This window comes from Phyllobates terribilis, unplaced genomic scaffold, assembly GCF_046119375.1.
Source record: "Phyllobates terribilis strain yellow unplaced genomic scaffold, ASM4611937v1 Scaffold_9__5_contigs__length_417890890, whole genome shotgun sequence".
Taxonomy (NCBI): Eukaryota; Metazoa; Chordata; class Amphibia; order Anura; family Dendrobatidae; genus Phyllobates; species Phyllobates terribilis.
The window spans coordinates 79,226,234-79,241,675 of NW_027362769.1; the positions used below are offsets into that span (position 1 = coordinate 79,226,234).

Genomic DNA, 15,442 nt, shown 5'->3' on the forward strand with positions numbered 1-15,442 from the left:
CTGCCGTATCTGTGCATCATGAATGGTGTATGCATTAAAGGGCCCACTGAGACTCTTTCACCCGGGGTCCACGAAAACCTGGAGCCGGCCCTAGTTGAAAGCAATGATGGAGGAGGGATAGTCATGTGACAATTCATCTCCCATCATTCCTCCTCTGCTTCTGACACAGTGACGTGATGGTGCGCCACGCTGAGTCAGACAGTAGAGCTGACAGCTGCTGAGGTGATGAGAGAGACGGGCTGCAGAGACTGAAGCAGTGTGGAACGAGGAGCGGTAAGTATGTATTTATTTATTTATTTTGTAAATCAGTACTGATAACGCTGGAGGACTGGGGCTGCATTTTACCCTACGGTGGGGGCTGCAGTTTACCCTATGGGGGGCTGCATTATACTGCTTACAGGACCATGCGGAGTTCATTATATTGCGTGGAGGACAATAGGGACTGCATTATACTGTGTGCAGGACCATGGTGAGTGCATTATACTGCATGGAGGACCATAGGGTATGCATTATACTGTGTGCAGGACCATGGGGAGTGCATTATACTGTGTGGAGGACCATGGGGAGTGCATTATACTGTGTGGAGGACCATGGGGAGTGCATTATACTGTGTGCAGGACCATGGGGAGTGCATTATACTGCATGGAGGACCTTAGGGACTGCTTTATACTGTGTGCCGGACCATGGGGAGTGCATTATACTGTGTGCGGACCATGGCGAGTGCATTATACTGTGTGCAGGAACATGGGGAGTGCATTATACTGTATGCAGGACCATGGCGAGTGTCTTATACTGTGTGGAGGACCATGAGGCGTGCATTATACTGCATGGAGGACCATAGGGACTGCATTATACTGTGTGCAGGACCATGGAAAGTGCATTATACTGCTTGGAGGACCATAGGGACTGCATTATACTGTGTGCAGGACCATGAGGAGTGCATTACACTGTGTGGAGGACCATGGGGAGTGCATTATACTGTGTGCAGGACCATGGGGAGTTCATTATACTGTGTGCAGGACCATGGAGAGTGCATTATACTGTGTGCAGGACCATGGCGAGATCATTATACTGTGTGGAGGACCATGGGGAGTGCATTATACTGTGTGCAGGACCATGGGGAGTGCATAATACTGTGTTGAGGACCGTGGGGAGTGCATTATACTGTGTGGAGGACCATAGGGAGTGCATTATACTGTGTGCAGGGCCATGGGGAGTGCATTATACTGTGTGGAGGCCCATGGGGAGTGCATTATACTGTGTGGAGAACAATGGCGATTGCATTATACTGTGTGGAGGACCATGGCGATTGCATTATACTGTGTGGAGGACCATGGCGAGCGCATTAAACTGTGTGGAGGACCATGGGGAGTTCATTATACTGCGTGGAGGACCATAGGGAATGCACTATACTGTATGGAGGACCATGGGGAGTGTATTATACTGTGTGCAGGACCATGGGGAGTGCATTTTACTGTGTGCAGGACCATGGAGAGTGCATTATACTGTGTGGAGGACCATGGCAAGTGCATTATACTGTGTGCAGGACCATGGGGAGTGTATTATACTGTGTGCAGGATCATGGGGAGAGCATTATACTGTGTGCAGGACCATGGGGAGTTCATTATACTGTGTGGAGGACCATGGGGAGTGCATTATACTGTGTGCAGGACCATGAGGAGTGCATTATGCTGTGTGGAGGACCATGGCGAGTGCATTATACTGTGTGCAGGACCATGGGGAGTGCATTATACTGTGTGCAGGACCATGGGGAGTTCATTATACTGTATGGAGGACCATGGGGAGTGAATTATACTGTATGGAGGACCATGGGGAGTGCATTATACTGTGTGGAGAGGTGTGGGGGCCATTATACTGTAAGTAGGGCCATTATACTGCATGGAGGACTGTGTGGGGGTCCCAGTTGGGGGATCATACTGTGTTGGGGTCACCATACTTTGCCCTGGGAGTTGAAGTGGGGTACAGTAGGCAAGGCTGTGGAGTCAGTAAGCCAAACCTCCGACTCCTCAATTTCCATGACGCCGACTTCACGACTCCGAATCCCTCATACATGGCTCATGTTTAAGTGATAAATTTACTGTAGCACAGATTCATCTCAGCTAAAAGTCTAGACCCTTAGATCAGGAATAGGACAGACATTTATAGGACATTTCATAACTTTCCAAAATTCTTATGAAAAAATATTCCTCACAAACTGCATTGAACTACTGTACCCAATTTATTATATATTTTATGAGTCGGAGTCGGTCCATTTTATACCGACTCCCACTCCGACTCCAACTCTACCAAAATGGACACCAACTCCACAGCACTGACAGTAGAGACTAATGAGGAATGCACCACGGGGGTATCATACTGTGTTTTTGGGGGGCACTTTTGTTGGCATCACATTTTATGGGGCAATGAAAGAGGAATCTAGGACTTCAGCAGGAAAAAATTGCTGTGTAAAGGCTGGAAAGTTGTGAAATCTGCTCTTCTGTGACCCCGACAATTATTTACATTTTTTTGGGGGAGGGATGGGGGCAATTAAAACTTCTGCTATGGGTCCCCATGATTCCTATGTACGCCCCTGTCCTCAAGCAAAAGATCTATGAGAGTGAGACTCAGTTCACATCAAAACAGCAGCTCTGGAGGCTATTCTGACATTCTGCAAATAAATTCAAGCAGAAACTATTCAAAAACTCACAAGTTCAGTGGATGCAAGAATTTGATATCAAATAAGGGGTCCTATGTTAACATGTAACTTGACCGATTAAGATGTTTCTTTTTATTGAAAACCCTTTTGATTTCAGTAAATGTGACCTCTTAATGCTCAGATTTAACAAATGACCATTTTCAGTTTTTTACAACCTATAAAATGTTTAGAAATTCTGTCGTGCATAATAATTTGGAACAGTGCATTTTGAGTTTTTTTTGCTTTGAAAAAAATACCACTAACATTTGGTGGTTTATCCAATAAAATCTGATTTATACTCTAATGGTTGCTGATTTCAATATTATACTGACTCTTGTGCGTCGACCATTTAGGAAAATAGCATTTGTGTAATAATTTGGAACGCGGTGAAGTAACCTTCCGCAGATAACCCAATAGCAAGATCACTCTAAAATATCTTCACCCTTTTATCTATTCTGTATAGTTTGATGAAGGAACATGGGATGGATACCTTGAAATCTTTGTCACTTGGACTCTTTTGCTGAGTCAGCATATAAACTACAGAAGAAGAGATGATGGTATTAATGCCAATGAATAGATTGATACAGACATAGGAAATGAAAGCCATTCCGGGGTTCTTAAAGGTTCCTGCTATCAAATACATCCATGAGAACGTTGCATAACTAAAAAACAGAAAAAAAGAAAGATTTTAGCTCTACCATTTTAGATATAAGGAAGCTTCATTAGCTCACCCAAAGGCCATTAACTTGATAACTTACCCAAACAAAATAAAAAGTATTGACACCGCTCCTAGGTTGGGAAACTCATAGAACGCCGGTAGTTTAAAGGCCGCTATCATTGCTAAAGAAAGTGCAACTGGTATGAAGTAGATTGCCTAAATAAAAAAAATGTATAGGTTGTCTGTTAGTTACATACAGAAAATTTGATATTATCATGAAGGGGATTTTATCTCTTTTTTTTAAATCTTCCCTAGAATAAGAAATTCTCCACATTTCCAGAGCGGGCACTTTGTTGGTCCCTGCATGTCCACGTGACTGCTGAGAACAGTTATTGCTGCATGGGTAAGGTGATTGATAGATGGGACGACATCGGTTGTGGTGATGGGGACCTGCCTCCTTATTTATTGCTTGATTATACCTTTGGTTGACCCTACCCAAGTCCAAGAGGCCAAGTAGTTATTACAGACCCGTCCATTAACCACTTTTTGTTAGACATGCTAATAAGAAAGGGTCTCTCTTGTGACGAATACCCTTTGAACGGATTATCCTAGATTACAAAATTGGGTTGTTTTTTTTCCCTGAATCGGTTCACTCAGAACAGAATTGGAAAATTGGTTTTATTTTTTTTCTCAGAAGCTGAACTACTCTTGTTCTTTGACTGTGTCTCAGCACATCTCCATTCTTTAGATTGAGGATAAACTGCAAAACCAGACACGATCAATAAAAGGCTCATTTGTCAGGTGAAATTATTTTTAAGCAAGCTTAAAAATTATCATTCTGGCCAATATGTTGTTCTGTGGAAACACGAAATGTTCTGCCGAGAACATTAAGCTCTATGTGCACAGAATAATCATGTTAATGATCGTTCTGTACACATAAAATTGCTGTCAGCCTGGAAATACAGGGCAATAAGCCACCGCTGATTGGTTGCGTGTAGCCAATCAGTGACTGTTTACCTGCCACGATCGTACAGTGAAAATAGGCTCTTAGTCCGTAGAGTATTGGTCTTCACATACTGTACTGATGAAAGGTAAAAAGCCAAATGAGTATTTTACCTATAGACAGTATCTGACTTAGACTGTGTCTTACTGTATCTTAGACTTACTTAGACTGTGTCTTAATTTAATGCATTCAAGTGAATGGAGTTGTGCTGAGATACAGTCAATGAACGAGAGTGGTGCAGTTTGTGGAAAAGAAATAAAAGCAATTTTCCTAATCCTGAAAAAGCAACTTTAAATATCTATTTTTGTTAATCTTTTAGAACAATACTCTTCCAGTGTAAAGTTTGAATTTACTAAATTAATTTTTCACAGCTAACTCATTCCTCGCTGCTAATATTTGCTCAGGACTTAACACTGTTATTCAACTTTTTGATGCCTCGTCTATGAAAAAAAATACAAAATAATTTAAGAATTTTAACTGAAAAAATTGAATTTTGTAAAGTCATATAGAACTGTATTATAAAACATAAGTTGTATCCAAACCTACAGAACGTACACGTATTTCATACAAACTTTATATACAGTGTACATGACTTTTATAAAACCTTTTCCCGTTAATTATATAAATCCTGCAGTTTCTAAAATTGATGTCCAAACACATGGCCGAGTGTGAACTGCTTCTATTCCTCATAACTTCATTTTTATTTTTGTGTCTCTGAGATGCTCAGTCAGCAGATTACAGCCTCCAGTTCATAAAGTGTAGTGACAAACACATGACAAATGGCAGGGACCTGTCCTTCACTGATCTTCTTAGTGATATACCCTGTCACTGCCAACGCCAAGGTCGGTCATGGAGTTTTGGCGGTGACTAGGCCTATTAGGGTTAATGAGGTGTAAGAGACAAGCAACATAGCTACAGTGGCGCAGACAGAGCTGGATGACTGGACACATTTGACTTGGCTTGAGATGCAGCTTAACTTTCTTAAACGAGGGCTTAAGGCAGTTGTCTGAGGTGCTCAGATGATTTCTATTAAATATTCATATCTTGCTTCGAAACATTACACTATGTGTACAGGGCAAGACTGCTAGCCTTTCACTTCTCAAGTTGCTCGAGTCAGAAGCATAAAACGTTAACATGGATTGTACATTCTGTAGTGTAAACAGGTTCAAAAATAGCAAAGTAGAGTAAAAATCCTAAACAGTAAATACGTATTTATACTAGTGATGAGCGAGCATGCTCTGTTAGCACTTTCGGAGAGTATGCTCAGGTGATCACCGAGTATCTTCGGCGTGCTCGGGTGTTATGTTTGAGCCACTGTGTGTGCATGATTTGCGACTGTTTCACAGCTTTAATACATGTGAGGAATACCTAAGAAACAGGCATTACTCACATGTATTAAAGCTGTCAAACAGTTGCAAATCATTCGCACGGAGTGACTCAAACATAACACCCGAGCACGCCAAAGACACTCGGAAAACACCCGAGCATGCTCGTAAATCTCGAGTAACGAACATGCTCGCTCATCACTAATTTACACATATTATATTTAGAGTATATATATTTATACATATTATATCTATATATTTATGATTCTAGTATATATTTTATATGTATTGTATATTTACCAAGTCATAAAGAAAATTTGTCAGCCAGTAGCAGACTTCCCCGAAGCCGGCAATGTGCTGTAACCTCTTTGACCCATTGTCATACTCTTTTACTACGTAGGTGACAAAACTTGCTGTGGTGATGGAGTAGCCAACCAGAATAGAGAGAGCCACCAGCGTATTCACCAAGATAGTGGTCCTGCAAAGTGAGAAGAATGAGTCTCTAAGGTGGGCGCTTGAATTCAGCAGATGGCAGCCGTACAGTTCCCGGGCTCCTTCATTTCTCAGCTATTACTTATGAATAAAAACGCAGAAAGGACTGCTACATAGTAGTTAAAGAGATAAATAATGGTGCCTAGAAAACCAGACAGGTAAATACATCTTCTGCATTACTGCGGCACGGCTTTTAAATTATGAGTGTGACCATAATACCAAGAAACATATTAAAGTCCTAACAGAAAGAAGAATTTCTAGAAATCCGGAATCCCAGAAGAATATGAGGCTACATAAAAGACGGCAGTATATTTTGTGGGAAGCTGAAATGTTTACATGCAAGCTCTGCTACCGGATGCTTCTCTGTCTGCTCTGCTGTGCTCTGCTATGTTTTTCACTAACCACAAAATGACATAGAAGAAATTATTTTGCCATCTCTAATTAACTAACCATTGATCTGCCATGCTCCATGGAGTTTTTAAGAGTAATACACTATGTAGAGACGATACGTATATATTATTTACTCTATATACTCAGTATTTATGGACACCCAGCTCATGCAGTTATACTAATAGGGTTATACCCTAGTGGATGCTGGTTGTATTCACCGTGCAGTTCAAGAACAGTTCTACCAATGGTTCGGAAACATTGTACTATGCGTCTGTTTAGCAGCCAAACTTAAAAGTAATGTATAGTGAATCCTCATTATCAGCAGTAAGTGATAAGATTGGTGCTGATGCTGTTCCATCTGTGTCATACCTGGCTCTCCCGAGGCTAACGTGATATTGTTATGTCATGCGATCAGCTCTGGCTTCACTCTCCCCTTCTTCAAAGAAATCACATATATCCAGAGGAAGTGAGACCTGCTGCTGTCCTCTCACTTCCTCTGGATGTCAATTACATTAGTTGGAGAGTGGAGGCAGTGCTGATTGGCCACAGGGATCAAGTGACATAATAATGTCATGTGAGCCCTGGGAGAGCCAATGCCGACACAACTGGAATGGCACCGGCACTGGATGTGAGTATAAGTGTTATTATTTTACTGTGGGGGAAACATAGGGATTCAGAAGGGGTTGGCTGAGTAGTAGACAATCCCTCAAGTTACAATATACTTATATATGTATGTCCTTCTTTATGTTGTTAAACAGAGGTGCTGGTACAGGCAGCGACATTTTCTGTGAGCTACTGCTAAAAGTAGCTGACAGCTGTAGGGGGGAATCATTTATTAGTCGCAGTGTGCTTTTTGTATATGTTTGTATATTGGCTACATAGCCTATTTGTGTACCTGTACATTCATTTAATATTAAAAGTAGGCGGGCCTTATTTTTTTATTTTTTTTTGTAGTACTTATTGGGGTTGTGGCCCCCTCCAGGGCTGAGCACCCTTATCAGTACATTTTTCCTAAGCAAGGTTTTAATTGCAAGCTATGACTAGTTTCCTTTAATTTCCCAGTGCAGATGAAGCCTGGTTTGGCACATGGAGAGGTAGGACATTAGTGAGAGGGACCATCCATATTTAGTTAAACCTTGACGTGGTTGCATAGTTTTTGCACTTTTTGATAGAAATTTTTTAAGTACCTTCTGTTTTTAATATGAACAGCAATATTGGAGTTCATGTTTTTATTAGTTGCAGTGTGCTGACACATCGTGTACGTATATGTTTGTACCGGGAAATAAGTAGGTTTGAAAAGTTGATTAAGGCAGTGCAGCAGAGATGGCTGGCAGAGCTTGAAGACAGGGATTCTTGCTATATAGGAAGGAGAAGTTGAGGACATATTAGAGACAATTGGGAAATGGAGGGACATGAAAGGGACTGTGCAAAAGTTGGACATGAAAGGGACTGTGCAAAAGCTGGACATGAAAGGGACTGTGCAAAAGCTGGACATGAAACAGAGATCCCCAGCTTTATCAGCTTTGTGTGCAGCAGTTCACAGAGGATCAGAAGCATAGTCCACATCACCTCCTGTCATTCTTCTCTGCTCCTCTTAATAGGGGTGGATCTAACCTAACAACAGGCAGTAGACAGCAAACTAGTTAGATGGGAAACTGTATTGACCAGCATTTTAGGGCATTTTTACAGGGGCAAGACAATATTTTCTACAAATGAAATTTTTTATTATTTTGCCATTTCAGGATGTCAAATACCAAATGCAGAAAAGTTTATTGAAACACAATTAACCATTTAACTTTCTTTCTGGCAGTCATAACTTTTTTTTTCACTTTTACATCTTGGTAACTGAGACCATGTATAGTATATTCATAATTTAGTAATACATATAGATTAATATGCTATCCTCATAAATGTTGCATAAATAATGATGGTGGAGAGGCTGCAACTTCTGCTGGGCTTTTAAACCTAAACGAGCCAAATAGAGCACCATATCGGGAAACCATTAACATAAATGACTTATGATAGTTTGGGGCATACTACTGATTTTGCACTTGGGGTCATGAGCTTCAAGTTATGCCCCTAATATTACATTAAAGTGGTTGTCCAGGACTTTTTTTTTTTACAATGTACCTGAAAAGTACCAGACAGGTAGTTGCTAACTACCTGCCTGTTGTACCCGACTCCAGCACAGAGCGGTCAACAACCTCTCCTGCCGACTATTCAGCTGCTTCACGACAACAGAGCAGCTCTTTCTCTTCCAGGCTGCTCTGTTGGCGGGGCATGACTGCTGACATGATGCTGATTGACTGCCGGCTTCCTGCAGTTAGGCAGCAGGGAGCTCACTGTCAATCAGAATGTTGTCAGCAATCACACCCTGTCCACAGAACAGAGCAGAAGAGAAGCTGTTGCTCTGTTGATGTAACATCAGAGGGGACTGTTGCATCGATCTGTGACTGCTCTGTGCTGGCTGAGTTTGGCATCGGGCACAACAGGCAGGTTGTTAGCAACTACCTTCCTGTTAGTTCTTAGGCACATTATAAAAATAAAGTGCCAGATATCCCCTTTAAGGCAAACTTCCAATAATACAGAGCAGTAATTATGGCTGTGTTAGAAATTGTACAGTATGCTCTTCTGTGGATTATTAGAGTCTCAGAAAGGGAGAATTTGGCAAAACAGTATTTTTAAGAATATAGTTAATTTTAACATTTAGAGTACATACAGGTCACACATTTAGAAACAGTGCAAGAAATCATCCTTTTTGTTACTAATTATAAACCTGAACTAGAAGCTGGGAGCCAGAATTTAATGTAGGATAATTGGTTAAGAATCAAAATATTGAATATGTATGTAATTAAACCGTGAATTGCAATGTTCTTACGTGGTTCCTTGTGCTACATTTCCAGGTAGAGGCTTGTTGTAGACTGAAATGCCTACAAAAAAAAACATATATCATAGTCATGCTTAGTGTTTTTAATGATCTTAAGCATCCTACTGTATTATATAGCATTGGGCCAGTTGGGTATTGAATGACCAGATACAATATACAATAAGTAATGGGCACAATTTTATAATAGCGCAAAGGACTTTCCCATAGCAGCCAATTAGGTCACTACAATAATTCTTCCAAACCCCTTAGAGAAGTCGCTAGATGCACAAATGACCATATTGAATCTTATTATGTACAGAACTGAAAGCCATCCAGTTTTATGGAAAAAATATTGTAAATTCACTTTGAATTAAGGGGAAAGAGAAGGATGACCAGAAACTGGATGGATGGATGGATTGATTGATGGACGGATGGATTACTGGAGGCTGAATAGGATTATAAAATGCATGATGCATTTGGTGGTTTCAGAAAAGAAACATTAAGGCTATGTTCATACTGTGTTTTTTGGGGAATTTTTTTTTGGAATAGATCTGTTACAAAATTTTTCACAGAAACGCATAGAAAGCTCTTCCTATTCATTTCTCTAGGAAATATACTTTTCCAGTTCAAAAGGAGTTTTTTTAGATTTTCTTTTTTGAGAGGTTTGGACAAATGTCTAGTGGGGAGAAAAGAAGTGCATATCACTTCTGGAAACTAGATTCTGATTAAATCCTCTCCAAACGAGACACTGTCCACTCAGAAGGCTGCAAAAAAAGCTTCAGTAATAACTCTTCAAACTTTTTTAGGAAATGTTAGAAGAAAAGGAAAACGCCTCCAAAAAAAGAACACTCCTTAAAGTGATTTCTGCTTGAGAAACTTTCATTTTTGAAAGCCTGAGAAAAACTTTGTGTGAATATACTGTAGCCTAAGCCCACAATACACATTGACCTGTTATCTCTGTTTTATTGCAGAAACTTTTATAACAATCCAGCGTTGTACAATGCCTCTGCTATTCCTCCTGCAAAATTGTTAATAAATTGGGCATCCCCATTACCATAGATGACAGGGTGTGTTCCTACACAGTCTGATGCGGAATTTATCCTTTATTCAGAGAATGTAGAGATAGCACGATGCAGAGTTTTAAGGAAAAGTTCTCCAAAATTGTTATGTCATGGGGAAGACAAATATTTACTAAAGCAGACATGTCACAAGAGCTGCGTAAAGGGGTATTTCCACTATAATATTCTCGTCTTAGTAGATAGAAGATAAAATAATATTTGTAATTTCCCCCCAATTACCCTAATATCTACCAATGTTTGATAATCATTGCTAATGGTTAGATCCTTCTGTAGCTAAATGTCCAGAGTGAACATATATAGTGCAGACCAGAGAGAGCATTGTGTGTGAAGATACCATGGCATATGTGTGATGGCTCATCCATCGCTCATCTGCGTTTATTGGCTGAGTACAGCCCAAAGTTTCTGCTAAATACAGTTTTAGAAAGCATGTGGAAGTCTGTGCAGGACTGTCCACTTTAAGGTGGCCACACACTACGATAGCTGAGACTGAACGATCATTCAGCCATCAACTTTCTCTCCAGACTACCCAATAATACACATAAACATTTGACTTGGCAGAATGTTCAAAGATGAGAGTGATGAAAGTCACTGCCAAGTGGCTCTGGCAGCAGCTTATCTCCTGAATAACAAAAGTATCGGGTGTTAAAATTTAAACTACCTGATCCTTATCTCCCCCGACATCAGTTGGGCAATCCCACCCATATCGGAGAGCTCAGTCGACTTTAACCTAATACGTTTTGAGGCCTTCACTCTCTTCACCTTCCAATAATAACATCCACCGTGGACGAAAAAGTGATGATTAAATGTCACATTAAGTGACTACTTGCAATAAAGTGTTAAAGGGGTTGTCTGACCTTAGGCTACAAGTCTGCAGTCACTCTATCTGATTGCAGACTTGTGAATCTTCACATTGCGTGCACTGTGTGCTGTGAGTATTGTCCGATGTCAGTAACGCTGGTTTGGATACATGCGGTCACGTGTCGACTAGACATGCATGGCCTCACTCAATGCAAGTGTATTGAGCGAGGCTGGACACGTTTAGATGGAATGTGGCCAGAAGTATGCAAATCACATACTTGCGGTCACATGACCCGACCTGCTCCTGGACCGGAGAATCCTCACAACGCGCAGTGACTGCAGAATTGTAGCCTAAGGCTGGACAATTCCTTTAATGTAAAGTTATAGACTATGTGGCCTTTAAAAAAATTATACTCTCTTTAAGATACTCGCAGACCCCAGTAAAAGCGTTAATATACTGGAAAAAAGTCATACGATTGCCAGGAGTCAAAAACAAACTCCCAATAGACAACCTTTTCATATGGGAGCCAAGTGGAGTCATTTATGGTAACTATTCATGTTAATGGCCTTCCACGTAATACCTGAGAAGCCTGAGTCTGCCAGAGTGGTTCTCCATTCTGGGTGTTCTGTTAGAATCTATTTTGTTTTACTATCGGCCATCTTCTTGTGGTTTGCTGGCTTCTAGTCTTTTCCTCTAGTGAAGGGTTTCTTGGTCACGTGATCTCTGCACTCTTTATTACTCAGCACCTGGCTCCCATTCCCCGCTGGACATCAGTGTTGTTACGCTTGTGCTCTGGCTAAGTAGCCTTGTTTAGTTCTTTGTGCTTTGGACAATTGTTATCCTCGGACTTCTTGTTCCACCAGTTTTGTTCCCTTTAATCTTCATTTCTGCAACTAACTTTTCTGTTAAGAGGTCTACTGCTTTTGCTCGCAGTCCTGAGATCTTTTAGGGACCTCCTTCCCCTTCCTACAGGTCTTCGTTTGAGTTCAGTGCAGGAGTTTCGGTGGGGCTATTCATAAGGAATAGGGCACCCACCCCAGCGTAGGGTTAAGCTGAGTCTCAGTGCAGGGACAGCTTTTCCCACCTATTCCTTAGTTCTAAGTTGCAGAACATAACACATTCTGGCTCACAAAGTTATATATCTCTCCTTCCTTGATAATGTACATATATTAAAATGCATACGTAGTAGTGTGGGAGAAGATGAATCATTTTGTATATTGTTTAATCATATTAAATTGTTAAAAAGGAGTCAAGAATTTAAAGGGGTTGTCCCCTCTCAGACAATGTTCTGCCCCAGCTACAAACTGTTAAAAAACAACAAACCCTGCTGTACTAATTTTCCCTGACTCCACCGGCAAGTCTCTGTCGCTGCTATCGGTGACTGGCATTGGTTGCAGCGCTGATGTTATATCAATAGTGTAGCAGCCAATCAGTGAGCTTAAAGGCCCTGCCAGTGCAGGAGAGGCTCCTCCTTCAGAGCCACTGATTGGCTGCATTGCAACCAACGCCAAACACCAGAAGCAGTGGTGGAGGCTAGCCTGTGGACCTGGGGAAGGTGAGAAGAGAACAGTTTGTTGCTTTTTACAAACTGCACCCTGGGCCAAAGACTATGTGAAAGGGGAATATCCTTTTAAAGCTTAGTTTCCTTTACCAATTTAACTAGTGGCAATAGTGAGGACTGTATGTTACTAATTCAGAATAGTGCATTATCACAGAGCCAACACCTCTACTTTTAAGAAAATAAGCACTATTTCTGGACTGAGAGACTCTCAGCGGACTCTGAACCCCACAATGGACGCTGTATTTCTTATTTGTTTCACAGTTTGAAAATTGCATTGAAATCCAAATGTCTGGGCCAAACCCATGATCCAGAGTTCTAAAGCTGGAAAGTGACAGGGTGAAAAGCCCCTTTATTGGACTTTTTCTGATTATTTTTTTTATAGGAATCCTAAATCCAACCTCGAAAATAGGATTTGATTCCCTTTCAAATCACTAAAGCTGCAGCAGACTTTTATCTGGCCATTTTAATCCCTCCTTTTTCAAGTGTCAAAAGCTCTTCTACTAGGAGGGATTTTTGATGCATTGTACTTCAGAGTAGTTTATCTCCATTCATTGTAGCACAGCCTGTCGTTTATTCCCCACAGGAAAGTAAAGGAACAGAGAAAGCAGCAGTAAGGACAATGAATTCATAGAATCATAGAATCATAGAATGGTAGAGTTGGAAGGGACCTCCTAGGTCATCTGGTCCAACCCCCTGCTCAAAGCAGGATTCACTAGATCATCTCAGACAGATGTCTGTCCAGCCTCTGTTTGAAGACGTCCATTGAAGGGGAACTCACCACCTCTCGTGGCAGCCTGTTCCACTCATTAATCACCCTAACTGTCAAAAAGTTTTTTCTAATATCTAATCTGTGTCTCCTCCCATTTAGTTTCATCCCATTGCTTCTAGTCTTTCCTTGTGCAAATGAGAATAAAGATGATCCTTCTACAATGTGACAGCCCTTGACATATTTGTAGACAGCTATTAAGTCTCCTCTCAGTCTTCTTTTTTGCAAGCTAAACATTCCCAAATCCTGCAACCGTTCCTCATAGGACATGGTTTGCAGACCAGTCACCATTCTGGTCGCTCTTCTCTGAACTTGCTCCAGTTTGTCTATGTCTTTTTTAAAATGTGGTGCCCAAAACTGTACACAGTATTCCAGATGAGGTCTGACCAAAGAGGAGTAAAGACCGATAATGACTTCACGTGATCTAGACTGTATGCTTCTGTTAATACATCCCAGAATTGTATTTGCCTTTTTTGCTGCTGCATCACACTGTTGACTCATGTTCAGTCTATGATCTATTAGTATACCTAAGTCTTTTTCACATGTACTGTTGCTTAGCTCTATTCCTCCCATTCTGTATATGCTTTTTTCATTTTTATTGCCCAGATGTAGTACTTTGCATTTTTCCCGGTTAAAAACCATTCTGTTGGTTGCTGCCCACTGCTCCAGTTTATTTAGGTCTTTTTGAATCCTCTCTCTCTCTTCTCTAGTATTAGCTATCCCTCCTAGCTTTGTGTCATCAGCAAATTTAATCAGTTTACCCTCAATTCCTTCATCTAAATCATTGATAAAGATGTTGAACAATACAGGTCCCAGGACGGAGCCCTGTGGTACCCCACTTGAGACATTCATCCAGCTGGATGTGAAGCCATTTACAACCACCCTTTGAGTCCGATCACTAAGCCAGTTATGAATCCACCTAACAGTTGCCTGGTCCATTGCATACTTGGTCATTTTTTCAATAAGGATGATGTGAGATACTTTGTCAAATGCTTTGCTGAAGTCAAGATATACTATATCTACAGCATTTCCCTGATCCACCCAGTCAGTGATTCTGTCATAGAAGGAAATTAAGTTAGTCTGACATGACTTGTTAGTTACAAACCCATGCTGACTCTGGTTAATCACTTCATTCTTATCCATGTACTTACATACATGTTGTTTAATAATTTGTTCAAAGATCTTTCCTGGTATAGAAGTCAGACTCACCGGCCTATAGTTCCCTGGGTCCACCTTCTTCCCCTTTTTGAAGATAGGAACAACATTTGCTCTTCTCCAGTCTTCTGGGACTTCTCCTGTTCTCCAAGAATTTTCAAAGATTATGGAGAGTGGTTCTAAAATTTCTTCTACAATCTCCTTCAGTACTCTGGGGTGTAATTCATCTGGACCTGGAGACTTGAACTCATTTATGTTAGCTAAATATTCCCTCACAATCTTTCTGTTTACTGATAACTTGGATTCCTCTATTCCTTTAAAAGGACAGTGAAGATCAGTTGATGTTACATTTTCTTTCTGAGAGAAAACAGATGCAAAATAGGAATTAAAAAGTTCGGCCTTCTCAACATCCTCTCTTACCATTTCTCCATTTTCATCCTGTAAAAATCCTATAGCATCTTTGACTTTTCTTTTACTTTTGACATACCCCCAAAATCCTTTTTTATTGCTTTTGACATCTCTTGCAAGCCTTAATTCATTGTCAGCTTTAGCTAACCTGATACGTGCCCTGCAGGATCTGCAGACTGCATTATAATCTTCTTTAGATATGCCTCCCTCTTTCCATTTAATAAACATTTCTTTCTTTCTTTTTA

At 40.8% G+C, this 15,442-nt stretch overlaps 1 protein-coding gene across 1 annotated transcript in view; it reads right to left on the reverse strand.

Moving 5' to 3' along the window:
- ABCA12 (ATP binding cassette subfamily A member 12) overlaps positions 1-15,442 on the reverse strand; it is a 313,653-nt gene that overhangs the window by 60,647 nt on the left and 237,564 nt on the right. The window contains exons 44-47 of the mRNA XM_073646632.1: positions 9,442-9,493; positions 5,982-6,159; positions 3,454-3,569; positions 3,186-3,357 (exon numbers count right to left, since the gene is read on the reverse strand). Of these exons, the coding sequence (XP_073502733.1) occupies positions 3,186-3,357; positions 3,454-3,569; positions 5,982-6,159; positions 9,442-9,493 (518 nt within the window). The remainder of the gene's footprint in view (positions 1-3,185; positions 3,358-3,453; positions 3,570-5,981; positions 6,160-9,441; positions 9,494-15,442) is intronic.